The sequence below is a fragment of the Gavia stellata genome, chromosome 20, assembly GCF_030936135.1.
Source record: "Gavia stellata isolate bGavSte3 chromosome 20, bGavSte3.hap2, whole genome shotgun sequence".
Taxonomy (NCBI): domain Eukaryota; kingdom Metazoa; phylum Chordata; class Aves; order Gaviiformes; family Gaviidae; genus Gavia; species Gavia stellata.
Genome location: NC_082613.1, coordinates 12,069,643 through 12,095,906, shown reverse-complemented (window position 1 = coordinate 12,095,906; position 26,264 = coordinate 12,069,643). Strand labels below are relative to the sequence as shown.

Genomic DNA, 26,264 nt, shown 5'->3' with positions numbered 1-26,264 from the left:
TGGATTGAAACTTCATTGTTGCCTCTCGGTTGGGAGCCTTTTGGCATGTGTAAGAAGCAGCTATTAATTTAGCCTTTCTGTACTGATCAGACATGTATTTTCATGCTTTATAAGGCTTCCTTGGTCTTGTCCTTTGTGTAATATTGTCTACTGCAATTCTACTTGCAGTTATTCTATGCATTTGTTACGCAGCAGCTAAGATCTGCTGCGGAATAAGCGTATGTGAATGTGCCACCTCTTTCAGAAGAGACCATGTGAAAGGCACTGACAGGTCATTAAACTTGCTGCTGCTGTCTACACTATTAGTTGTTTTGCTGTAAAATGCTTGCAGTGCAGCAGTTTCTTAAGGTCAGCATCCCTTTATACCACATAGCTATCTCAATTACTAAGCATTAATAACCCACAGAGTATTAGGTACTTCTGCAGCAGATGAAAAAATGAAGTGCACAGAAAATAAGCGATTAATCTAGTATGGCTGAAAAAAATTTTGAAGAAGGGTGCAAAAGGTGTACTGAAGAGTATCTGTCCTTCTCTTTCTGAATAGGCTCTTGCAGCACGTCTTGCTTACCTACCCAGCTTCTGCAGGGTGGTTTAGATTGATGAAATGCCAGCAATGACATTTGCTTCAGGTTAACTTCATGTCCCAGAGGCTTCGGTCACACAAGATTGGAGTGATCAGTCTGTGGTTTTTTTCTGGCTTCCTTAACCTAGCCATGATAAGCTTTTAAAGTTTGGGATGGACAAATGAGTGTACAGCTTAGCTTGCAGACTTGGTCCTGTGCCCGCCATGCTCTCTCACTGTTAGCAGTTCTGTCACATTGTTTACCTCTCTTCCTTAGATTGAAGTTGCCCCGGGGTTTCGGTGGAGCAGAACGTGCATTGATCTTGTTTTGCAAACTTTGTGTTTTTAAAAAGCTGTGTGAGATCCTTGCTTGCATAATAAAACTTTTCTGGAGAGTAAGTGGAACTTCTTGAGAAGAATGGCTGGAGACAATTCTTTAATCTATCTATCTCTATTCCCCTGTCAAGATCCATCACCAAATCATTCCACAGGTTTCTTCCTTTCCCTCTGTTCAACAGCAAGGAATACAGGGCCTTCAAATTACAAGATTAATGAAGAATGCAATAACTAAGGGGTCTGTCTTGTTCTGAAGCCAAGTTTCCCAGCACAGTCCTTTTAAGGAAAAAGGCATAATATCTGTCTGTCTCTGTAGTATCTTTTGCCTCAAGTAACTGCTGAAGCATCGAGAAGGGGTTGTAAGGTCATTGGGTTTACTCTGATTCTATCAAAAGTACTAAGTTTTCAAGCTTTGGCAGAATTGGATACCATGTGGTGTGGTCAGTTCTGGCTCAGCCCAGAAGGACTTTTGTCTTGGAGTAACTAGAACCTGGAAAATAGGTTGACTCAGATCTGTTCAGTGATGATATATTTCTTAGAAAAAGGAAGAATGCACTCTGGAGTCTTACTTTTAGTAATAAAGTTCCTGCCTTAGAAAGGATAAACTGTTTGGTTATTCTGCTATACTTTCACACTTTTTTTTTTCCTATTTCTTCCCTTGTATGATTGGAAAATGAATGAATGAGGATCCAAGCTTTGCAAACAAGAGCTGCTTTGTGTGTTCTCCTTGTGCTTAGTCAAAATTAATTTAGTTGTTTTGCAGTAGACTATAAAACTCATATTTTGGTCTGGTTTATGGAGAGAAACGGTGAGCAGTGTTGAAGTGTCAGCCTTCCTGAACTGGTGCATCTGACCCATTAATGCACCTGAAGTGAAGTAAGTTTGTGATAGCACAATAATTGTATTTCATTTGAATTTGACTTCTAGAAGGATTTTAAGGATTTAGAAATAGCTTTCTGTAGCAATGTTGATTGTGGAGATGTCTTTCAACACTGTTTAAGGGTTGCATGTCAAGTTGCTTTTGAAAGGTGTATCTGTACTATTAAGTATGGCACTCTGAATGAGGAAGCAGAAGCCTGGCAGTCTTGTTTCAGTATCATTGTAGTTTCTTTCCTTTCCTGACGCCTACTGAAAACCCAGGTCCTGCTTCTTTTATTGAATTTCATGCTTAGGTTATGGGGGACTCAAATCACAGTCTTGGTGTTTGAGTCACTCTCACTTCAGGATTCCAAATGTTTTGCAGTCGGCTATTGGAGAAATAAGACAGCAGAGCAAACAGATGGGCAATACCTTTCACAGGGTGAATGTTTTATGTGTGTTCTGTAGTTGTGTAAATAGGGCCATTAGGCCAGTAAGTGACATATCCAGTTTCACACGGGAAGTTTGTTTTAGTATATGGTTTTCTGCTCCAGTGTGTCATCCACAATACCATTATTTCTCTCTGAACAATGCCTTCCAGGTATGTTTTTCTGCTTTTGACACTTCTAGCTGCATATAGATGTTTTCCAGTTTCTGTGTCTTTCATACCTACACTTCTGTTTTCTTTCAGTCTGCCCTGCTTTATTGGGAAAGGTGGTGTCTCCAGTAGCTTTTCCTCCCCCTTTTTTGGGCTACAGCAATAGCAATCCTTTAAACAAACTCTAGAAACACTGTGTGATCAATTACTGGAAGACCATGATCATACTGTGACTTCTTCCAACTGGAATACAAATATTTTGGAAATGTTTAAACCTCTTCCAGGTTGGCTAGGTGGGGTTATTGTATTTGCCTTTAAAATTGTTAAATCAAAACATGTAAAGTCAAATGACTTGTCTAAAGTCATAACCTGTCTAGCAGTGATGATGCTGATTCCTGATGCCTCAGGCCATGCCACTTTCTCCATATGGTTGCTCTTTTGAGCCATACGGGGTCTGCAAATGGATTTTTTCATCTCTAGTAGTTGCTTTCTCAGGTGAGCTGTTTATAAACTGACCAGAACCTCACAACGGATTACCGTTGCCTGTTTTAGGTAATCTGCTAACCCAATCACTATTCATGTTGAAGATCGTGGATAATGACTAAATGTTACAGTCTTTCTACTTGCTGATATAATCTATATATTGTAAAAGTTAGTGCAACGCTAAACCATTTTGATCAGATGCCTAAGGCAAAAAGTACATGTTCTTTGCCAGGAATATGAAAAGTATTTTAGACACCTTGAACTACATTCACATTTTTGAACATTCGTAGCCCTTCTTGGCATCATTTCAGCAATTGAACCTTGATAATTTTAATAGTAGTCCTTTAAACCCAACATATAAGAAATTAAAACTCTAAAAGTGATATGATCTGGCAAAAATAAATGGTTACAAATGATAAAACTTGAGTAACTTGGAAGTAAGAGGCCTTTTTCTGATAATCTGCAGTTTTAAGATGACTACCTTTTGAGGAGAGCCTGTGGGGGAGGAAAAAAATCAGTAAAATGGTTTCATTTAAGTCATAGAGTCTTTTTGCTTTGCTTACTTTTGCCTCACAACAGGTGAGAAGGAAATCAGCCTAAATAGTAAAGGGGCTGCTGTTGTGGAGTAAATGGTCTAACGTGGAGGTGATGTTTCAGCTGAGGAGGGACTAGCCATTTCTCAAGTGACAGGAAGGCTCATGAGAAGTTTTTGAACCGAATCCAGTGTTACTGAATTACCTTCCTTTCAGCTGCGTAATTTAGCAGTGGAACTGGAGAATTCTTTTTTTAAGACTTTATTCTCCTTTCCAGAGGAGAGGCTGAAAAGACCCTGCTGGTTTCATCGTACATGTCCTCTGTGCTGATAGGAAAGGGCTTCTTGCTCCTGCTTCAGGTTCAGGATGGCTGAATGTACCGGTAATAGAGAGAGCACCGTACTTGTACAGGCCAATGATCCTGAAAAAGTCTTGAGAGCTTGTATGCTTCTCTTGTAACAAATAACTGGTATCGAGGCACTGGACTTAAATTGGGGCAGAAATTTCAGCTGCTCATCTGAAGCAGAAGTGTTACTGGAGTAGCAAGAAGTTAAAAATGTTTTTCTTGGTAATGTGATGAATTTTTCATGCTGTGTCGTCAGATTTGGGCACAGATTTTAGTCCCAGGAATCAAGGAAGCTTAAATCGCCTTTCTGGACATCAGTGTAGAGAAGCATGGAGATGAGGTTTCGAACGGATAAAATACTGACATACGTACCAGCTGAGGTATTTCTCAACTGTCTAATGAGAGGAAAAGCAACAGATGTTGCTGGAACCAGAAGGAAAAGACAAAAAGTCCTTATCCCCAGAACCTAGTAAAACATTTCAAAAGAACAAAGACTGCTGGCAGAAACCTTTCTGTAAGCAGGTTAATGAGGTATTCAAATTGTACCCACAAAAACTTACAAGAAAATGAACCAAAAGACAGCAAAACCAAAAGGCTAATAGATTTAGCTGGAAAAGCTATTGTTGACCAGAAATTGGGGTTACCAGGTGTTAATTTGCCAGCTATCTCACTTAATTTAGGAGATATGTGAGCAACAATCTGGCCCTTCTCATCTTTTTCTCAGTTCTTAAAAAAAAAGATATTCTAAGGCAAAATGATGAAAATGGGATAAAATGGAATTGAGATAAAAGTGGGTGGTGGGAGTGGGATAAAATGGCACCTGTAACATCCTGTATCATGTGCCAAACTCTCCCAAATATTGATAGCTGTACTGATTGGGCATACAAGAACTTATGCCCCTCTCTGTGATTTCAGGATTTTATTAGAGAAGTTGCCATCAAAACTGAAATACTAATGTAGCAAGTAGGCCTACCTCCCTTGATTGTGCTATGTAAGTAATCTTTTTGGGGAGGAGTGCAGGGAAGGGTGTTCAAAAGTGTTTTAAAAGCGAATGAATTTGTCTCATAAAGTAATATAGTCCTACATAATTGTTTTGTCACCAGACTAATCTATTAATCCAGGGGTCATTCTCCTTATGAAAGGAGACTGCTTGCCTTTGCTGTCCCTTGGCTCTCTGCCTCTCCAGGTGGTGACTGCCTGCTGGAGGAGGGCTTTCTTTTACTTCACCTCTGTTCTTGTCAGGCTGTAGTTAGAGATGCCGAACCTTTTACAGCTCTGTTCCTGGATAAAGAGTAAAACTGCACTGTTCCAGTAATATGTATATACAAGTATTGCAAATAGGGTTATGACTCAGCCTTTCCCCAGAGACTTAGCGGTGGAGCGAAGGCGGGGGGTGTACAAAACAGAGCCACAGACCAAAAGTGCTTAGACTTTCCCATCCTTAAATCAGGCATCCTTGTAATTAAACAGAGTTGAGAGATGAATCAATGTACAAAAATGCAGAGCTGCTCGTGATTGTTGGAGGTACAGGGGCAATGGCAGGAATAGTATGGGGACTGCAGTAATCTTTTGGAGACATACCAGGCTCAGTATTAACAGAGATCCAGTGCCAGAGACATCAAGCTTTCTAGAACAGAAGAGATGCCAAAAGCTCTGTTTGTGTTAGAGGATACTGAAGGGAGAGCCTTAGGGGTAATGGATCCTTGCCCAGTGAGCATAACCCCTGTCCCCACTGTAACCTTGATGCTGGAGAGAGACTTTTCAATTTCTGAAATATTTAAATATCACATGAGCTTTTGGGGGTTTGAACTTTGCTCACAGTGGACAGTGGATTTTGCTAATACTCTTGGAGAAGGAATAGTATTTATCTCCTTGTTTAGTGTTGGATGGAGCAGACATACTTAATGGGAGACATAAAAGGCAGGAAACAAAATTGAATGTGTGATAATGTCTGACCTCATTCTGTAGCTCATGTGAGGCTGGATCTAGTCAACTGCTGATCAGCTGCAAGCTGGAAGAGAGTTACTGGAGGCTGGAAGATTCTTCTGGGAATCAATATGCTAAATATATCGAAGAAGCTATATTACAGACGGGAACACTTCTGTTGATTGCTTCTGTGTTGATGAGGTTTGATATGAGGTAGCCCACTGTGTCTTAAAGTTTTGTTCCCAATTCGGTCGGTCATCTGTTGCCTGTGTAGTTCAGTTGGAGGTGATGCTGTGTTGGTTTCTGTGAAGTGGGTACACAAACTGGAGTGAAATGGCTAGACTTGTTTCATGTCAGCCACCAAATAACCATCAACTTGGACTCCTAGATAAAGTCAGTCTGGAACAAAGCATTTTTGTGTGATACGCCAAAAAAAGAATTCTGTCCTTTTTAACGACCCAGTCTCCTGAACTTCATCCAGCTCCATCCTCAAAAAAAAAAAAGAGACTGAGAGCTTTAATGCCTTCTGAAGACATACATATGTCAGCTCAGCTCAAGTCTCTTTAATAAACTCTTTTGAAGTCTTCATTCTTAACCTGCCTTATGGCATTGTGTCAGAAGGCAACACCATTGAGTCTGAATACTAAACAAATATTCCAGCACAATTTAATTCTTAGGAGACATGTCTGGGAGGTAGTACACTTACCTCCATGCAAGCACTGAATTTAGTGTTGTCCAGTTTGAGAGGCCAAGTATCTCTCCAGCCTTGACTGCACCTGGGTGAAAGCTCTCCTGCCAGTTTCTCCCTTCTGCTTTCAAGACCATGCACGCAGCCTCCTGTTCCCAGCTGCTTTGGCCTGTCTTCTAGCCAGAATACCTCTAGGAAAGACCTTCCTGCTAGAAATCCTTTGGTAGATGGCAAATGAAAGCTGAGTGGTGACAAATACTAGCAAGCAGAGCTAGTTTAACTGGTCAGGCACTTTATTTGCTGCTCTACCAGGCTTTAATTGTCTGAAAATCCCAAATCATTATAAGCAGTGCAGAGGATTTGAGGAAATAGATGTCTGACTCCGGTGTTTCCAGGGTATAGCCCTGGAACTACTTTTCAAGAGCAAATACTAATTTCAGCTGGGAAGCACGAGTCAGCTGGAAGGGAATGTGGTGATGAAGGTAAAAGACTGCTCTGTTTTCTGCTTTTTTGTGAAAAATAATCTTGTTTTAAGCTCTAAAGAGAATAGCATTGAGCTCAGTTGCACATGTTTTCCATCGATTGGTTGGTAGAAAAAAAAATTTACTATGTTGGTATGTGCCTCCTTAAAAAGCGAGTCTGTTGTAAAATGGGTGTACATAGTTCTATGTATAGCATCATGATGGTTTTTCTAGCAATTTACCTATTCATCAAGTGTAAATAGATGGCTGTTCACTTCAGCCAGTGCTTTAGGAATCAGTGAGTAAACTCTCTGTGGAATGAAACCCAGGCAGTTTGCAAACAGCCTGAGCTTCCAGATACCGGCTGAACTGAAGAATCTTAAGTGTGAAATGCACTGCGAAAACATTTTTGCCAGTGAAATGTGTGTTGTCCTGGTGGGAAGAAGGGTACCAAGAAATTGCTTCTTGGCAGTTCAGAGAGTGTAGGTGTCCGGTCCCCACACAGTTTGCCGGAGATGGCTGCAAAGCTCTGCCTGCTGTGAAATAGACTTTGCTGTTTAGGTACTTGAAAACTCTTAGGTGTTTTATGCTGTAACACCAAATGTTCCACATAACCTGCCATGTGCCTATATATCAAAATATAGAAAACTGAATCTTGTGCTTTAAATGTATATACTGAAGTGTCGCCAAGTTCAGGAGGATGGAGGAAAGATGCAGAAGGCAAGTTGGAGGCTTGAATATCAGCATTCATATGTTGTTTTATGTTGTCTTACTGCAGGTGTCCGAAAACAATACCTGAAGTTATAGAAAGCAATAGATTAAAATCATATTCTGTGGAAATGTGACTGTGGGTATGTTTCCACTAAAATCAGTTGAATGTTTTGAGGTTATAAGAGCTGGTGTCAGTTAAAGAGAAAAATGAATTTGTGGTGAAAGACTTGGAGTCAGTAGGCTGAGGCTTGTTCCTGGCTCTGCAATGCATTTCCCTTGTGACTGTGAAAGTCACCAAATCCTTGTGTTGCAGTTTCCTATACTTAGTACAGAGATAGTAGCCTTTTTAGAAGCACAGTAACATCTTTACAATTAATTAAGCATTAATACCTTGCATCCAAGATCTCTGATGGAAGTTCTGGCGCTATGATCTGAAAACAGTTGCCAAAGTCAGCACAGCCTTTTAGGTATCCCAAGGAGCTTACTTAATTTTAGTTGCTCTGAGAAGCATGTTTAAAAAAAACAAAAACAAAACCCAACCAAAAAAACCCCAAAACCTAGAAAAAAGCTGGGGAGTCTTTGGGCGTGCACACATTCTTCCCAATATTACAGTGACCTTGACTGTAAATGATAGTGCCTTTTGAGGTGGGTTTGAGGTGCTAGTTCAGCCTCAGCTCCTTTTTGATCTACTTACAAAGAATATTTAAGGACCTGAAGATGCTTGTAAATGAGTTTATTTACAGTTCAACTATGTTGCTCTTTTTCTGTGCTGGATCTATTTCCTTGGTGCTTTAAAGGATTTTATTGTACAGTACAGTTGTCACTGAGGATGGGAAATGTCACTTGGAGTAGAAATTTATACCAGTAAAATTACTGTGTTCATGTAGATTTACTTGAGTGCCATCTCCCATTTCTGACCTGTCACTTAGGTTAGGACTGGTCCAAATTGTGTAGGTGGGTTGCCACCAGCACATACTCATTACAGCTGTCATGTTGGATTTTCTTGGTGGGGCTGTTATTGGAGGGAGGTAAGTGTCTCCTGCAGAAGAGAAGCATGAGGAGAGAATTCCTGGTCGTCTTTTCTTTTCACCCTTTCTTTTCCTCTTCCCTCATTACTCCCCTTTTCCCTTGCTGCGTGCCTGTCATGTCATGCACTGTTGGGGATAAGAATAAGATGATTTTAATTTGGGGGTGGGGAGGGCTGCTTTGTCCAGGCTAGATACTTGTGGAAGCAGCAGTCTAAATTCTGGGATCCAGCGGGCCTAACATTTCAGCTTTACGCTCTGTTCCTGTATCCTTATCATCTATTTGACATGAAATACTTACAGGCATAGGAAGCTAGGTTTCCCATCTGCCAAATAACATTGAACTTGCTATAGCCATACTTACCTATTTAATAAGAAGGGTTGCATTTCTTCAGGATTTGTAAAGCATTTAAAGGTCATTGAAATAAAGACCGTATAAATGCAGCTGTTGCCAAGATGAATCAACTTTTGCTGCAGTAACAGTGAATCCATTTAGGACCTCTGAAATGAAGTTTTTTTTGTTACAAATTTTGAGTCACAGAAAATACTGGTATGGGGTGGGGAAAAATGCAGAGGTTCATGAGGGAGGCATGGAGTTTTCTCCCAACTTCATTTCTTAATTTTTTTGCCTCTCTGCTTGCAGATTCTCACAAACACAAAGATAAACACAAAGACCGAGAACACCGGCACAAAGAGCACAAGAAGGACAAGGAAAAAGACCGGGAAAAGTCCAAGCACAGTAATAGGTGAGGAAAAGTTGATGAAGTCCTCATAGGCTAAAACACTGTTGCACATTCAGTCTTACAAGAATTACTCTGATAATATATGAGGACGGAATTGCTACATTTTGAGTGTGGTTTACATGAGTGTAGGTGCTTTAAGCCTAACTTCTGTCATTGCATGCATTTCCATATGGGTAGCTGAAGTAGTGTATTTTGCAAATGCGAGCCAATACTAATGTATAAAAGATTATTGTAGCTTAGTGTTGTTAAAGGCATTGAAAACTAGGTTAACCCCACCTTCACGAAGATTGACCAATTTTGTTCATAATCTTTTGTGTGTGTGGTTCTGATTGTTTGTCAGAAATGCGGCGCTCTCTTGAGTGTTGGTGTAAACCCCACTGTTTTAGCATAGGTGGACCTGATGTGACTACTAAGCCTCCTAATAATTAGAAGTGTCTGGAAAGATGGTCCCCCATAATGATGGTGATGTCCTTGGCCTGCTACCACATCTCGGAATATCTCAACACTGTGAGGCAGTGTTCTGAACTTCTGCTGGCTTAGATGATGAATTTGAAAGGATTGCATGCTGTTTTGTCTGATGTGATTGATGCACTACACAGCCCCTATATGGGGAAGGAGTTTTATGCCAGTCACCTGCCGCATCATCCACACTGAACATAAACATTTTTTTAGTCTGTGATGACCCGTAAATCTTGAGGTGGTGGTGAATTCCACCGTTCAGTTGATACCCTAGCCTAGGCTGTGAACTGCAAGAACCAGGATGTGCAGGTCTGTCACACCTGCTTTGGTGTGACGGAGCACAGGACAAATACGTCACACGCAGGATGTTACTCAGAAAAGCTTTCCTAGTTGTAACTCCTGATGTGCAAGTGCCACGGTGCCTACGTTGACAATGAAACTTGCAAAAGAAACAGTCCCCAGAGGGTAAGTTTCTGTTGTGACACTTGCTGAATGGCAGATAGTGTTTATGCTCTGGCCAGGCAAGTGTTATTAACTAATTGCTGTGCAGCTGTGATAACACAATCTAAAAATGACTAAAAAAAGCTTATGTTAACAATGATTTCTATTAAAAAGAAATCCGGAAAGGAGGAGAGATTCTGTGCTGACCAGTGCGTTTGTTTTATTGGGGTCACACTTTATTTGAGTTTTCTGTGACCTTTTGAGAAGTTACACAACCTTACTGTTCCATAATATGTTTCGGTTTTTTTTTTTTTTGAAAGTAAATGGTTGGGGGGGGGGGTGGGAGCAGGAAATCTAGGCCAAATAACTTGCAGCATTTACTGCCTTCCACAGCAAAGACGGAATGCTTTGGATACGTTGTTTGCACTCTTTGCTCACATAGCTATATGGCCTTGATTTCTGATTTTCATTTTTCTGATCTTCAAGCATGCACCCCAAAATTGACTGTCCTACATTTCCAAATGTTCATTGCTTCACTCGAAAAACCATTCTCCTGCAATCTTAGCAAAGTACATCCTTTTGTAAGGAGTAATGTAAGCACTATCTTTAAATTTCCAGAATTCATTAGTGATTTGACCTTATTTGTGTAGGAGTTGGAAATGGTCAGTGTATTTTTAACTGGAAAATACAATTATGGCTTATAACTTGAAGCTGCACGCTACTGATTATGTAAACAATAAATACCAAAAGAGTGGAAAGGAGATAAGAATGGCTAATGTGTTTTGTGAGGTGTAGCTCATGAGATGATACGTAATCATACTTTATCTTGAAGTAATTTCTTCCTCCCTACAGTGTTTCCTTGAAATCCCTGTGAGAAAGGCATCATGTTTTCTAGGCACTGTGCCTAAAGCTTCCAGTCACTTTCATTTATCTATTCAGTTCATTATCTACTTAGTTCATTTGTCCTGTGAGCACGATATACTGCATCTTTGAGTCCCGTAATAGGGTACACCTATGTGGATCGCATGCCTGAGTGCATGCATGTGCAGGGATTTTGTTCCAGGTGTGTTTTGGGGAGAGATTACATAATATTGCTTTGCCCCTGGGCCCCTACACAAGGTGGGACATCACTTCCCTAGGCTGAGTGCACAGCTTGTGGAAGTTTTCTGTAGTGTGATTTCTGCCTTTCAAAACTGCCACCTTAAAAATGAATGTATTATAGTGCTGAATCATGAGATCTGGTCTTGAAGGTGGTACACAGGGAAGATAATGTACGCAGGCACGTATGCGGTGCTTCGGTTGGATCGCTTCTTCAGGAATGCTCTAAAATCTTCACTGCCCCGTTCATGCTCAGTCATGTACTGTGTAAAGCCAGCTGACTTCTAACACAAACGTTTTAGAAATAACTGACCTCATAATTGAAATGTAAGCATTTCTTCCCCAAATACTTTGATTCAGCTGTCATCCACGTAATTCCATAAATGTAAGTTGTGTCTGTGAGGATTAGATTTTAGGTGACCATTGTCTTGTGAAGGAGGTAGCCCAGCTGCTGACAACATGGGGGTGGAGGAAGACCTGTGGTGAGCAGGGAATTGCTTAGAGGGGAGCTGCTGGAAGGACCTGAATGGAGCACGTGCTTGTGGCCAGGCGACTGCCAAGTGCTCAGATGGAAGGTGTGAATCCAAGAATGGCAGAGGCCGGACTGGTGAGTTATGGGACAGGATGGGGAAGGACTGAAGCAAGCTGAGTTTCAGTTTGGGCTCCATTACTAGTGTCACTGTACCAAAATACTTCCCTGGATGGAGCCAAGATGAACAGAGAAGTCTGAATTTTAGGATGGCCTCTGTGACTGTCCACTGTGCATCACTATCATACTGCTAAGCAGATGGGTTGCACTGGGGAGGGGAAGGGGGCATTTGATCACTTACCATTTTTAATAGCTTTTCATTTTGCCAGCAGTGAGAGGGGAGGAAATTGCTTTATGGGGAAATACTGGAGAATTGTTCTCTTTCAAAAGGGCTCTTAGCTGTGATATAACAAGACCCAAAGCAAAATTTTCTTGGAAGAAGAGCGAGGGCTCTGTGATTGCCTACACTTCATTAGTTTGGCTTAGCTCTTTGTAATAGAGCTATTCAAAGGGCTGGTTGAGGTCCAGTTTATTTTGATACTTGGTTGTAATGGCCGTCACTGCTGAAAAAGATTCCTCACGCAGAAATGTAGATGCAAATAGAAGAAATGCATCATCGGCTGTGCTTACTAAACAGGGATAGTCGTTTTTCAACCCAACTGCTTAGGCAAAGGGTTTTCTTGACACTGAGCTGGTAAGTGTCCATCTTCCCTGGTGTCAGCCAGTTGTGCTTGCAAGCTAACTGAAAGGTGTTGCATTTTCAGATTTTCAGCAAATGGGTTGAAAACCCATGGAAGCTCTTCACTTGGAAGATTTTCAGACAGGGTAGAAAATTCTGTTTCCAAGTTTTTCAAGTGTGCAGCTAGGAGAGTTTTTCTTGGTGACACACTTGATTTGGTTTTGGCAACAAAATCAAATACTGATGGATCTGCTTTCATAATGCTCTCTCTGTACCACGAGTTTCTTTTGAAAAGCAGTTACTTACTCACCTGTTGTTCAAATGGCATCTTCACCTTGAAGGGGCGCCTTAAGTGTGTTTGTTATTTGGATAGTATCTGCTAGGTAGCGTACTACTGACACAGCAGCTGGTCATTAGCAAGTTCACTTGTCTTTTTGTAAAAGAAAACTCCTCTTTAAGTAAGTTGGACAGCTCTTTTAAGCCCTTTGGAGCAAGATGAGTGGTGAACGTCTATGTGGTACAAGAGATTTTCATGGTCGCTCCCCATCTCATTACAGCTTCTTGTAAAGACTCTACTGGGTTGAAGGTCTTGTTTTTATAAACAAAGGTGACAAAGTGCCTCTTCCAAAACCCAGCCCTGCAGCAGTGCCACCATGTTACTGTCCCTCCACTGTGACCATCCAGCACCTCCCATCTGCAGCAAAAACATCAGCTGAACCCAACTGCAGGGGACTGCAGCAGACCTCTGAGAGCTTCTGCCCTGCTGAGGATTGTGACAGCCATTTTGATAGGGGATATTTCTTCACAGAAGAATTTTGAAGGAAAAAACCTGCCTGCTTGTACTGAAGTTTTTCCTCTGACAATGAAAATAAGTGAAAAATAGCCATTACTCCATTAGAAGTTAAACAAAAAAATTCCAAGGTAACAAGAATGTGGGATTTTCCAATGGTTTTTACCTTTATGGGGAATTTTTAAAGCACTTGGTAAAAGCCTGTCACCTGTTGCTAAAATTGAAAATGAATCCTTTAGAAACATTTATCTTAGATTAATAGAACTGCGTGTAAATATTCAGAAAATCCATTCTGTATTTCAGAAAAGCTGCTGTGTTATTGCAAAAGATGTACTGGATCTTTGATAATTCTCAAAGAGGTTGAATGGTGGACTTGTGCCTCCGTGGTGTGTTTTATACAGTGTGTGAAGAGTCCACTAATTGGATTCTGAGAAGTACAGTACTGCATCAGACATTGTACACAGTTAAGAGCATTGTTTGGTTGTGTTTTAAGCAGATTGTTTTTATGTCTAATAGTTTGACAATTTCATTTCCTGCCCTGTACTTAAAAAAGGCTTTTAAAGTAAAACCTGCATCAAGAAGGCAGAACTCCGGTGCAGGAGAATAAATGTTTCCTGTATTCAGACTTTGAAGGATCTAAACTGCCAAGATAAGTCTCAAATACCTAAAATAGATAATTTTGATTTCATATGGCAGAAGTATGTGGAGTGGTATGTAGAACTTCTTAATTTTGCTTCTTGCTTTCCTCCTCTCCCACTCACAAGATGACACTTCTGTATCTTAACCACTCATTTACATCTGTAGTAAACTGGGAGAGAACATTTGTATGCATCAGATCTTCTCTGTCACCCCTCAAGGAAAGAAAATACAAAGCCCACTTAAGAAAAATCCATATCAAAGAATAAATCCACATCGCTATCAAGCAAAGTGTTTTCTTTTGCTCCTTTTCTCAGCCCTGTACTTCCCGACCCCCAAAAGGAGATCTAATACACACCCATTAAATATAAATGTCAGTGCTTAAAAAAATAAAATTTAATAAATCTGATGTGGCAATAGGTTTCTGATCTGTGGGAGACGAGCATTTCAAACAAGCAGACCATGTATAATAATGAAATAATGGGTCGTTTGAAGCCAAGACTTGTTAGAGGTTGGTTTAGAAGCGTTTGCAGTAACAAGTGTCTTTCTGCCAGGCGTCTTGGGCTTTGTGCATGGAGTGTGGGCTGCCAGTAGACTGAAGAATGCAGAAATGGCTGTGACAGGGAATGGGAGTAAAGAGGCTGCTCTTGCAGCACTGATCCGTGTTGTCAATGCGACAAGCATCTGAGCCACAGCAAGAAAAATCTTCTGTCAGAATGCATATTTCCTCCGTTTAGTAAATCTCTTGTGATCACAGCTTGAGATGAACAGAAGCATGGAACACATAAGGGATTTATAGACCTGATCTTCACTGGCACCTTCTAAGTTTTATGGGTTTGCTAGGAAAAACACAGATTCCAGGCATTTGCTAGTCGTGAATGAGATAAATTTCAGTTCGGACTTCTTGCATACCTCCTCTGAATTTTTTTTTTTTATGTGATCCCGAAGCGTGAAGAATTGTGTGCATTGGGGGCAGGAAGAGGCAGGGATATCTGACGTAAAAGAAAAAGCAATTTTAAAAAAAGATTTCAGCCCCCCTGTTCTCTGGCGTGGGTGGTTTTGTTTTTATTCCCCGTTTGAGTACACAGTTCATCTTGATGAGCTTTCTAATGTGACACCGCCTTCTAGTAGTAAAAATATTTGCTTTTCATTTAATAGTATACCTGATTCTCACACATCTGTAGAAAGTGCATGCTAAGCCTGATCCTCGCCTCAATGTGCGAATATTGTTCTACTTGCTAATATTTTTATTAGCTGTTGATTAGTCCAGCTTTTTATCTTGTTCCTCTTGCCGAAGGCTTGATCTATTATCTGTGAAAACTGGTGAAAAGACTCCTTTCAACTCTGGGAAAAGTGGTTTCAGGTTTTGTTATTGTATTGCTGAAATCCCAGCAGAACCATTGGGGCTCACTTGTTCATTCCCTGTAATACCATAAGATAACCCTCTAACAGTGAGCGTAAAATACTGCAAGCCAGCTGAAAACTCGTCCTTCGCTGGTGTGCCTTCTGTTTCTGAAATGCTCCCAGCACAGTCAGCCGTTCCTTGGTATGCGTTAGTCTGAATATGATCACAGTTTTCCATTAGTACTGTATTACGTCAAATGAGACATGGGCTGCGTAACCTATGCTCTGTCCCTATTGTGTTTTTAGATTTCGCTAAAATCACAGCTCCCTGTTATTTTACGCTTCAGTTGCATTGTAGCCGCTCCTGAGTAGGCAAGCAAAGCTCTGCTTGCAGCAGGCTCTGGTGCTTGCTAGTAGCAGATTCCCAGTCACGAGCTAATTACAGCTGAGAAAATGAGAGAGAGGAAATAAGAGACACTTTAGATAAAGCATCCTTCCCAGCTTGTGATTTTGAAGCTGGAATGGAAAGGGCCTGGGAAGGGATTATTAACGTACATAAATGGCACCTGAAGAATGCGGTGTTAAATTACTGCGAAGCTGTTGTAGTTTGAAGAAGGAAGCTGTGATCTGCACATCTGCCATTCTTTGGAAACACTTTCCACTTGTGACTTTCCCATGTGATCGTGGCCTGAGCAGCTGCTGCCAGGTGCCTGCGTTCCCTTCCTCTCCCTCTCTTCCCTCCCGTCCTCCTGCAGGCATCCTCACTGGGAAATACAGCCATGCTTTCAAGGGAAATGGAGGCTTCTGTTGCGTTTATTGCTTCGTGCCCTTCAACCTGAGCTCTCCAAGGCCTTCAGATGTCCTTGTCCACTAAAACTGTAAATGAAAGACAGTAAGCAAGCTAGCAAAAAGGCTGTAATGCTTTAGGAGATCCATTTCTACTCATTTGGCCTTTGTCTGAACTAAGCCAGTACCATGATACGTCTCAGGATGATGTAATCCCTGGTTCTCCTTGTATTGATATAGTGTCCTACTATACTTTGTTACCTTTAAAGTAAAAACAGTGCAGGTTGTCAGCATTAAGCACCTTCAGAGGTGTAAAACTCTTGAGTGCCCTTGCAGTGGTTCAACTGCAATGGTTTGGGTGAAAAGGAAGATCTGATCTTGTCAGCAAAGCTGGGTATTTCTAAAACAGATCGTGAACAACTGTTTTATGATCCAATTGTCCTCTTTTCAGGCTAACTTGCACTGAATCTTCCCTCTATCTTCTGGGGGTATTGCTGTCCTACTTCAGTGACTTCAAGCTGGCTTGTTGGCAGAGGGGTATGTGCAGCAAAGGTAACGAAGGATCCACAGTGCCCTGAGACATGAATCCAGGATAAAATTATCTGGGTGCATGTGGTCTTGAGACCTTTTTGTTTGGTTTCTTTAAAGAAAAGGTTTTTTTTTTTTTTCCCAGTTTTAAGTCAGCCAGGAGAACAGACTTCTGATCTTTAAATTGTTCCCAGTCCCTCCTAATAATAGCTTTGGGGTTGTCTGGAAATAGTGTTCTGATAGAAGGCTGAAACCTCTTCTTCAGGGTAAGGATGGCATCCTGTTGCCTTCTCTTTTCTTTTGAGATTAGTGTGGTGGTTAAATTGTGTTCCCCTGGAGGCTCGCATAAGTATCTTAGCCAAATGAAAGACTAAAGCTGCTCAGCTTGCTGACTGAAGTTAATATCTGTGCAGCTTGCTTTGCTTTTGGAGGAAAAAAAAAGTTACTCTTCTCAGGATTATTGCTTGAAGCCTTTGTTATCAGCGCATTTCTAAATGAGCTTTTCTGAGAGATGCAGATTTCAGGCCCTCCTAGAGAAGAGGAGCACATGCATTCATTGTTGCACATGTCAGACAATTTTGGACTGAGTGGTTGAAGTCAGAGCTGTGGTGCAGTGTCTAGAAACACATAGGGCTGACAAGCAGCCTACTTACAAATGAGGGAAAGAAATTTCTGCTCTTTTTTTACATTGGAGCAAGTAGCACATGAAATCAGATTTTTATCTGGGGAATTTCTTCCAGTCACATACCAGGAGCAGCAGCAAGCAGGACCTCAGGGCCTTGCCACCAATGCTGTTTTGAAAATGAAGCTCCAGAGTGAAACTGGAGACAGAGTTTCCTTGGGTTATCTGAGCCCACAGTGCTTTGGTGAGAAATCTTACGGCTTGCTGCAGCGCAAAGGGGAAGGATAGTCTTGTGATTAAAAAATAAAAATAAGAAAAACAACAACTGAGACTGAGTCAGGAATCCAGACTTCTTGATTCTGACGCCGGTGCCGAAAAATTTTAGCTTTCGGTTAGACTGCATAACAGCTTTTCAATGGTGGCCACTTACTCTCTTTCAAGAGGGATGTCATTTGATCTTCTACTTAAGCAAGCCGAAGTTTTTAGCACTTTTTTTTATCCCACCTGTAGTCTGTAAGCATTCAACACACATCAAAATTGTCACTGCTTCTCTAGGCCAATGGGATTTTCTGCCTTTTTCAGTATTAGCTTTGCAGATGTAGATTGTCATCTACTAATTTGCTTTTAGTCATGTTTTGTGTACACCCCAGGGCTCTACCAGTAACATACTGAAAGCTAGTGCTTTTGGCTGCTAGCGAGAATGAGTATGGTGCTTTTGAAAACTTAAAATATTTTTTTCTTGTTGCTATTCCAAACTCCCAAGCAGCAGACACTGCCATGAACTTTACCTTGGAGAACTAACTCCATCGATTGCAGTGTGTACCATGCTTTGAAGATGCAAATTGTTGTCTGAGTAAAACGTGTTATTTCAGGTAGGATTTAAATACCAAATAAGAACCAGAGTCAGCGAATAGAAACAAGCAGACTTGCAGAGAACAAAATGGGTCTGAGCCTTGTGTGTTTGTTCGTTATCCTGTATGATCATATACATTTGTAATTGTAAAACTTAAATCTTTGGCAAATGAGGTACCTAGCCTACAGGTAACAGTACAAGATATCGTCAGAATTTCCAGACCTTCCTGAGTTTACGAATTATTAATAACCTTTGTGGGGTTTGTGCTTTCAGACAGTCAATGAATCTAGTCGGAGCAAAGGAAAACGAAATAGGTGTCTTGAGTCTGAGATACGGATGAATAAACAGGGTACAGGGATGTCAAATCTGAGCAAGAGTAGCAGGCATCTCATGGATTTCCAAGATCCAGTGTCAGGATGTTCTGTGTGTGTACTTGCATGTCCTGATCACACAGTGTACCTAACACGATCTGCTGGGTAAGAATAGTCTGCAGTTGTTGAATCTTCACTCACAGGCAACATGTGGTGCTGTGTGTCTATCTACAAGAATTTCTAGAGTGCCAGTTGCCTTTTAATATTTAGATCTTCCTTTACAGTTTTATATGTAGTATAAAGACATTGTTAAGAGAGTTAAAATGAAACTGGTTTCTCTTCCTGCTAATCTCTTTTAATGTGACACACGTGAATATGGTGATTGCCTTCACAGATGGATTTTCACTCTTTACCTGTTTGGGCTTGGAAGGCCAGTGTGTATTTATTGGAGTGTGTGCTACCCTGAGCTCGGATAATTTAGACCTTTTGCAGGTTTAGGTCCATTCATGCTAGTGTTAAATGAGGCTCTGAAACTCTCCATGCTGGACTTCACTCTGCAGTTCTACAGCTGGGTGTGGGTTGGCATATTTGTGATTGTGGTTGCCTTCCTCTTAAATCACACGCAAGCTTTATGGGAGCTGGTTAATGTGCTGCTTGCTTTCAGTAGCCACCAAACGTCCAACCCTTTTGCAGTCTGTTTTTTTCTGATAGAAAGATGACTTGAAGCATATATCGTTCTTAAAAATCACACTCTTATCTGGCATTCCAGGCTTGCTGTTTTTCAGGACTGTGTTCCCCCAGATTGCTTTGGGCTTGCACTTGAGTGTTGAAATAACTGAAATAAGGAAGCTGCCTGTTTGTAGTAAAGCTTTGCTTTGCGTTGCGTAGTCCTAAGGAGAAGCAGAGTGCATCCCAGAGAGGAGTAGTTGTGGGAGTCAAGTGCTGAGGAAGGAGGAGCATGAACTGCCAGCGTGAAGAAGGCAGCTTGCTTGGTGCCTAACCGTGCCCAGTAGATCTCCACCATGCCTTTGGCTTGCTTAAGCTCAGGGTGACCCCAGGGAGTCCACACAACCTTATAAATGTGTATTGAAGGCCTGTCGAATTGACAGGCTTGCTGCTTGGCTTCCACAACAATGCTGCTAATCCTCATAGCCAGTTCTTGCAGTTTCTATCGTGAGTCTCCTGAGAGCATTTCCTCACTTTCTGGCTCCAAGGGTCAAGTCATTCCATGAGAAAACTAATTTTCATTTGAAAACAGCTATGTGTCTTTCTGGTTGATAAGAAAAACTTGAAAATGTGATCCAAATTTACTCAAATGTCTCAGAAATCAGAAGGGGGTAGAAACAGAATTAAAAAAAAGTTGATTTTCTTCTCCTTGGGGGCGTTTTTTCCTCTGTACTGACTAAAGAATTTTGGGTATTAAACTCTCAATACTGTTACCTGTAGCACCAGACTCCGAGTTGTAGCAGACCAGATTCTTGCTAGGTAACACCTTTGGTGAGTTCCTGTCCTGCATGGCAGGATTGTCTCAGCTGAGCAGAGCTGGGCTGACCATGCTGGTGAGGCACAGTTGACGAAACAGCTCCGACTGAGGACTGCAGCATTATTCCTGCCTGTTCTGTTTGACTTTGCGTAAACACAAGGACATCCCATATCCTGTTTGCTCTCGTTTTCCCATCTGTTTGGGAATAATAGAGATCAGCGGTTTTCTCTTTAAGTTCCAGAGATGAGATCTGCTACAGTGAGAAAAGGTTGTCTGAGCAAAAGCTGACATGGGCATTGATGGGACTGGCGGCTCTATTCCAGTGACCTTTTATGTGGACTAGGAAAAAGAGGAAAAGCAGGGATAGTGGATATTCAAACTGTTGAGCTTTAAGAGTATAGTAGCTGTGGATTTCCTCAGCAGGAGGCTGACAGGGGTTTTCCTGAAGTGGGGTGCTTGGCGGCTGTGGTTTTGTGATATGTTCCCCTCTTGTTCCTCTTCCTCCCAAAGAGAATGGGTGACATGCGACAAGAGACTGTGGTGGATCTTCCTGTTAAGGTGATCCCTTATATTGTAGGGTTTGTAATCATCAAAACCTGTGACTCTTAACTGATGGAAGTTGCCTGTATTGGTCAAGTCTCCTCATGTGTCCCCCTCTGCAAACGTACCCTTTTGTCTTGCAGTGAGCACAAAGATTCCTCGGAAAAGAAACACAAAGACAAGGAGAAAACCAAACACAAAGATGGCAGCTCAGAGAAACACAAAGACAAACACAAAGATAAAGACAAGGAGAAGAGAAAGGAAGAAAAGGTAGGTGTCTTCTATGGGAAAGACAAGAGGGTGGTTCTGGTTTATACTACTGAATGGTACAAGCTCAGTGGGTTAGATGTAGCTTATACTTCCAACGTTTTTATCAACTTGGAGAGAACTATTCCAGTGCTGACCCAGAGACTTGGTTTGTGGAGTGCTAGATATGAACTGGTAAGGGCTTTATCTGTAGGTATTGTGAATGGAAACAGTTCCACAGTGGGGCTGTGTCCACTGGCTCCACGTTTTTCCCCTGTTATTTTGTCAAGTTTAGATTCAGAGACAAGGGAGAAAAATCTGTGGATCACATTCGTTCCGTGCAAGGACAAACATAGACAAGTTGGACAAACTATAGACTTAACTCCAACCTATTGAGGGAATTGGTGAGCCAGAAAATACTTAATTGACTAAGACTTACAGAAAATGTTGCCTTTTTGGTGTGTCTTGTAGGTCACTAAGAGCTACAGGGGATGAAGATACAGTCACAGTTCCCTTTGGTTTCTTCCACAAGTTAAAGATCTGCCTGTGTTGCATGTTGGAAAAACATAAGGTGCTCTGGGCAGTGCTAATCAGCTCCTATTTTTTGTTTTTTAGATGAAATCATCTTCTGGTGATATAAAAATAAAGAAGGAAAAGGAAAATGGTTTCTCCAGGTAAGAAATCAGGTCTATGATCTGAAAAAAGTAGCAGTTTGATTTTTTCTTAGGTGCTCAGTGTCTGGCTCCTCTCACTTGGTTTTTGGAAAAAATTGGAATGCTTTTGACCCCTTCAGACGATATATTCTTCTCAATTTCAGGAATTGGTAATTCACCTACTAACTGGGGATGGGAGCTCCAGTTGAATACCTGGTGTCTGTCTGCATATGCTGGGTTTGTCCAAGTATTAAATAGTTGAATTCTGCTGAGGACAGACTGAACCATGGAAACATTGGTAACTGGCGTAGAAAGACCCTTTGTTGTAAAATTGGTACTTCAACCCTGCAGGTAGTCTTGTGGAGACAGGGCCTTGTAAAGACGGTCCAGATTGCCTCTTAGTCACACTACAGCCTAAAGCCTTTGCAGAGGAGTGACAAGTAAGGAGGGTGCTTGTGTAAAATCAGAAGTACCTTCAGAAAATGCCTTCATGTCCTACTCTACTAAATTCCTGCTAGTGATAGAGTCTTCTGGAGTTAGGTGTTGGAACAGTTGTCACTAAAGAGTCTTACTAAGAACCTGAAGTGAGCAATAGATAGAAGAGTACTTTTTCTTAGTAGTTGACCAACTAAGATCTCTTGTGACTTGTTTAAATCCAGACATTGGTTATCTTTAAGGTGGTAAATCTGGTCCACTGACTTATTGGAGGTCTGTGGTATGGTGGATGCATGTGTTCATATCTGTTAATCAAGAAAAGTTTTCAATTGTGTCCAGTTTTATGAATCCACTTAAAAACCCACAAAAAAATGACAAAATCTTTCCAGTCTCACCATGTTCTGTGGACACGGAGAGGTTGGGAGAAGAAACCTGTCTAGTCCATGCCTGTTAGTGATTCTTTGCATATTTTGAATGTGCCCTCTTGACATGAGTTTCTCCATCTGTTTCATTTTCTTATGCCTGTTTAAAAATGCAAAGTAAGTAGTTAGACTTGGCACAGGGAAGAGGCGCCCTCTCCAGGCCCTTGTGGGGATACTCTGGAAATAGAAAGCAATGACATTTAGGTGTTTTCTGGTGTAGGAGACAGCTAATAATAACTCTTTCTGGCTTCTGCTATTCAGCAGAATAGTATGCATGTGCTAATCTCGCCAGGGACATTATGTGTTCTCATATCAAGGTAACTGGGTCCTCTTTAGGTCCAAGAGCATTTTTTTGTGTGTTTGAGGAAAGCCTGAAGGAGCCGTCACAATTATGCCTTCTTCAGGGCCAAAAGCTGGCTAAGAGTAAAGTAATTATTTTCTTTTTTTCCTGCTGAAATGTTCTTTTACAAATTCACCAGAGAAGAATGTCCTCACTCAGATGGTTTTGATTTTGTTCCGTAAGACTTGGTAGGATGAGCAACATTACAGTCTTGGGAACAATGCAAGTCAAGGTTCAGCTTGGTCATACAGCTTCTTTCTTTTAATATAATCACACTTTATTTCCCACTGTTACAAAATGTTGCGAAATATTTCAGTGTGAAAATAGACTAGATAAAATTCCTAGCAGCTTAATAAACAGTAGTTCTAGATTTCTGCCTGGAAGGGAGACTAAATTAAATGGACGGAAACCTCTTTTTCCATAGATGTTTTGCAACTGTTTACATGCTCCAGACTTGTGTCTTAGTTAATCCTAGGCAATGCCACAGAAATGGCTTCTTATAGCAGCATGTATCTGTTTCCCCCGCGTTGCATCTGCCAGCACTGCAGTGGCTTTACAGCTGTGAAAGAGCAAACTACCTTGTTCTGCTTCATGGACACATTACCAGCTAAAATAAGACTCTAGAATGTCTCTTGCTGACTGTGATCTACAAAGCAGAATGCTGCTTTTTTTCTCCCACTCCATCCGATTGCAAAATCCACATCTTGACTTGAAAAACTGAGTCAATTTGATAAAGAAATTGCTGATTGTATATGAATAGGAAAGCCCAAGATGGCAGTGTTACTTTTTCTACCTGACTGGAGCAGCGCTAAGTGCTTCAAAATGTAATTTTGGACTCTTTGAGACAGCTTTTTCTTTATGAAGATAAGTGAAATGCTTCTGTGAAATCTAGAAATAATGAGTTGGTTTAAAGGGATCGTCTCTCTTGCACTCATGCTCTTTTTTTTTTTTCCTTATTAATGGTGTCTTGGGACATTATGGCTGAAAATGTTGAACCTAATTTAATATTTGAGGTCTGTTGAAAGGGACAGGACTGTTTGCTTCCTGCAGTTTGGATAGTGAAAAGAGTCTGATCAGTTTTAACTTTGCCAAATCTTTGTTTCCTTTTCTGGTTTTCACATGCCTCAATGTTTAGTTGGTAAAAGATTCGGGGGAGTGGCTTTCAAATCTTTGTTTAGCTGCTTATCTTCTTCTCTCTTATCAGGCTCAATAAGGATACTGAGTTGAAACTAAATAATGTCCACTATTTGACTGCACACATGCATGCATTTCAGTTTTGGTTTAAGTATATTTGAAAGTGCTGGAAGCTACAGTTGTTTTTACTCAAAACCTCAAAGAAACACAGTGAAATCTAAGCAGTTGAAATTGATCTTGATGTTGCTTGAGAAATGGCAAATATGTAGATGCTGAAAGACTCCCTCCTTATGCTGTCTGTGGATATTCAGAGAATGACGTACCTCAGGTCTTTGGGGTCTTAAGAAGACAACACATTCCAGGACTGGAAGTCATGCCCATTTTGCAGATGATCGTTTTTTAAAACTGAGTTGTTGCTGGTTTCCAGTAAACTTCCTCTTTGAAGTTAGAACCACCTTTCTTTGCTGTTTTTTTGTAGTCCGCCACGTATTAAAGACGAACCAGATGATGATGGGTTTTATGCGTCTCCTAAAGAGGACTCCAAACCCCTGAAGAGACCTCGAGAAGATGATGAGTAAGTCGCGTGGGTGCTGGTGACTTGAATGTTTGCTGTTAGTTTTAAAAAGATAACATCAAGGGAGCAGGTGGGGTTTTAGATCGTCAGCACAAACTTCTCAGATGGGTGACTGGAGGTCTGAGACCAGACTTGTTATGCTGTTACAAGTTCTCTGAGCAGGGCAAGGATAGTATTTGTGGTGTCCAACGCAAAATACCACTACCTGCTGCTGTGAAATGTTGCAGTGCTGGTAAATAAAAAAGAAAAAACGCAGAAGGTAGGTAAAGACACCAATGAAGACTGTAAAACACAAATCTGAGCAAGTGAGGTATTAATGCTAGCTAAATAGCTGTAGTGGTTTCTGTCGGGTGAGGAAATGACTGCACAAGAGGAAGAAAACGCATTGTCAGCCTGTTTGGGGGTGGGGTGGAGGTTTGCCTGTGCTGCTTGGCATGATTCGCCTAGAGTCTAAATATGTCGTGGGTTATGCTGAGGATTTTTGTCTCTAAATCAAAACAAAAATACAGGTGATGTTTGACCGATACAGTAGCCTGCCCAGTAAAATAAAAGCCCAGTTACATCACACTGTGATCTGTCACCACCTGCGTGCATCCAGCTCTTTAGATAGTGTGACCTTATTAGCAGTATGGAGTTAAAGGGTTGGAAGGGTTTAACCATAGTGGCATTCTGTCCCTATGTGGTATTTCTCAGTTTCCAAGAGAGATGGGTGTGACATCTTTTCTTTTGTGTAATCATGTGCTCCCTTCTGTTAAGTTTTTGTGACCTCCCATCTCATGTCTGCAATGGAAAGATTAAGAATTTGCCAGTAGTTTTGTTTGAGCTCGTGGGTGATGCAAAAAGTGAGCCTTGTGGCCAGATACCAGACTAATGACTGGAAAAGGGGTTGGGGGTCAAACATGCCACTAAGCTTTTGCCTGTTTATCCCATCTCATGTAATCACTGGGTGGCTACTAATGCTTGTGAATCAATTCTTCAGCAAGGAGGTTTTTTGCTTCCGCAGTCTGAAACTTGTGGAGGGGTATTCACAGTAATAGCTTATGGGTTTTAGGGTTTTGTAGGCTGTTTGCTGGATAGGGATTATTCAGTCTTCTGAGAGTGTGGGGCATAAAATTATATCCTTTAGAAATTAAATGTGCCAGAAATATGGTGAACTTGTGCACACAAACTTTCTATATATAGGACTTCTCTTTATTTTTTGTACTGGAAAATTGATTATTTTCATCAGCTAGTCTTTCTGTTCTTAGTGCTGAGTACAAACCCAAGAAAATCAAAACAGAAGACATCAAGAAAGCAAAGAAAAGGAAACAAGAGGAAGAAGAGGTAATGTGAAAGACAAGTTTATTTCTGTGATCAAGAAAAGCAAGGTTGACAATTTGGTCTTGAATTATGTAGAGAAAGGGGAATCTGATTTAAGGGTAAGGAGGGCAGGGGCCAGTCTGGGACAAAGCTGCGTGTGGTAGATCCCCACCTATGGTGCAGGTTAACTTATCTGAGCCATAATGTATAAAAAAAATCAGGAAAACTTTCTCTCCTACTCCTAACGGACGGAGATGTCTCCAGGATGTGAACTTCCAGCCTGTTCCAGATAATTCACAGTCCTTCTGTTAAGTAGCTCGCAGAGGGTAGAGGAGCCTTACTAATAACATCTGGTAATTGTACAGATGATGTAGCGCAGTTCAAAAGCAGAGGAGATGAAACTGAGATTAGCTGCTAGAAAGATGCTTAAAGCTTTTAGGTGGAGCCTAGGGTGGAAATTTCTTTGGAGAGGGACTTGGCGAAGAGAGGTTAGCCATAATTTGAGACTGATGAATTATGCTCCACATCTAGCAAAGATACCCTTGTGAGCCACATGTTGCAAGCACCTCCTGGCAACATGGTTAATTCTTCCCGTCAATGAAAGTGTCTCTATAGTGAGCATCTATCAGTACGTTCCCAGAAGCCACCTCACAGTGGTGTAAGTGTGCTCTGTAGCATTTGCCAGACTAGATACACTAGTGCAGGCCAAGGAGGGTGTTTCTGTAACTAAGCAATCATGTTACTATGGCCCAGACTTGCCGCTTATCAGGTGAGGCAGAATAACTGGCTGTG

The 26,264-nt window shown here is 41.2% G+C and overlaps 1 protein-coding gene across 1 annotated transcript in view; it reads left to right on the top strand.

Moving 5' to 3' along the window:
* TOP1 (DNA topoisomerase I) overlaps window positions 1-26,264 on the top strand; it is a 68,271-nt gene that overhangs the window by 21,037 nt on the left and 20,970 nt on the right. Inside the window, exons 3-7 of the mRNA XM_059827070.1 lie at window positions 9,171-9,273; window positions 20,513-20,639; window positions 21,231-21,289; window positions 24,078-24,173; window positions 25,421-25,496. Of these exons, the coding sequence (XP_059683053.1) occupies window positions 9,171-9,273; window positions 20,513-20,639; window positions 21,231-21,289; window positions 24,078-24,173; window positions 25,421-25,496 (461 nt within the window). The remainder of the gene's footprint in view (window positions 1-9,170; window positions 9,274-20,512; window positions 20,640-21,230; window positions 21,290-24,077; window positions 24,174-25,420; window positions 25,497-26,264) is intronic.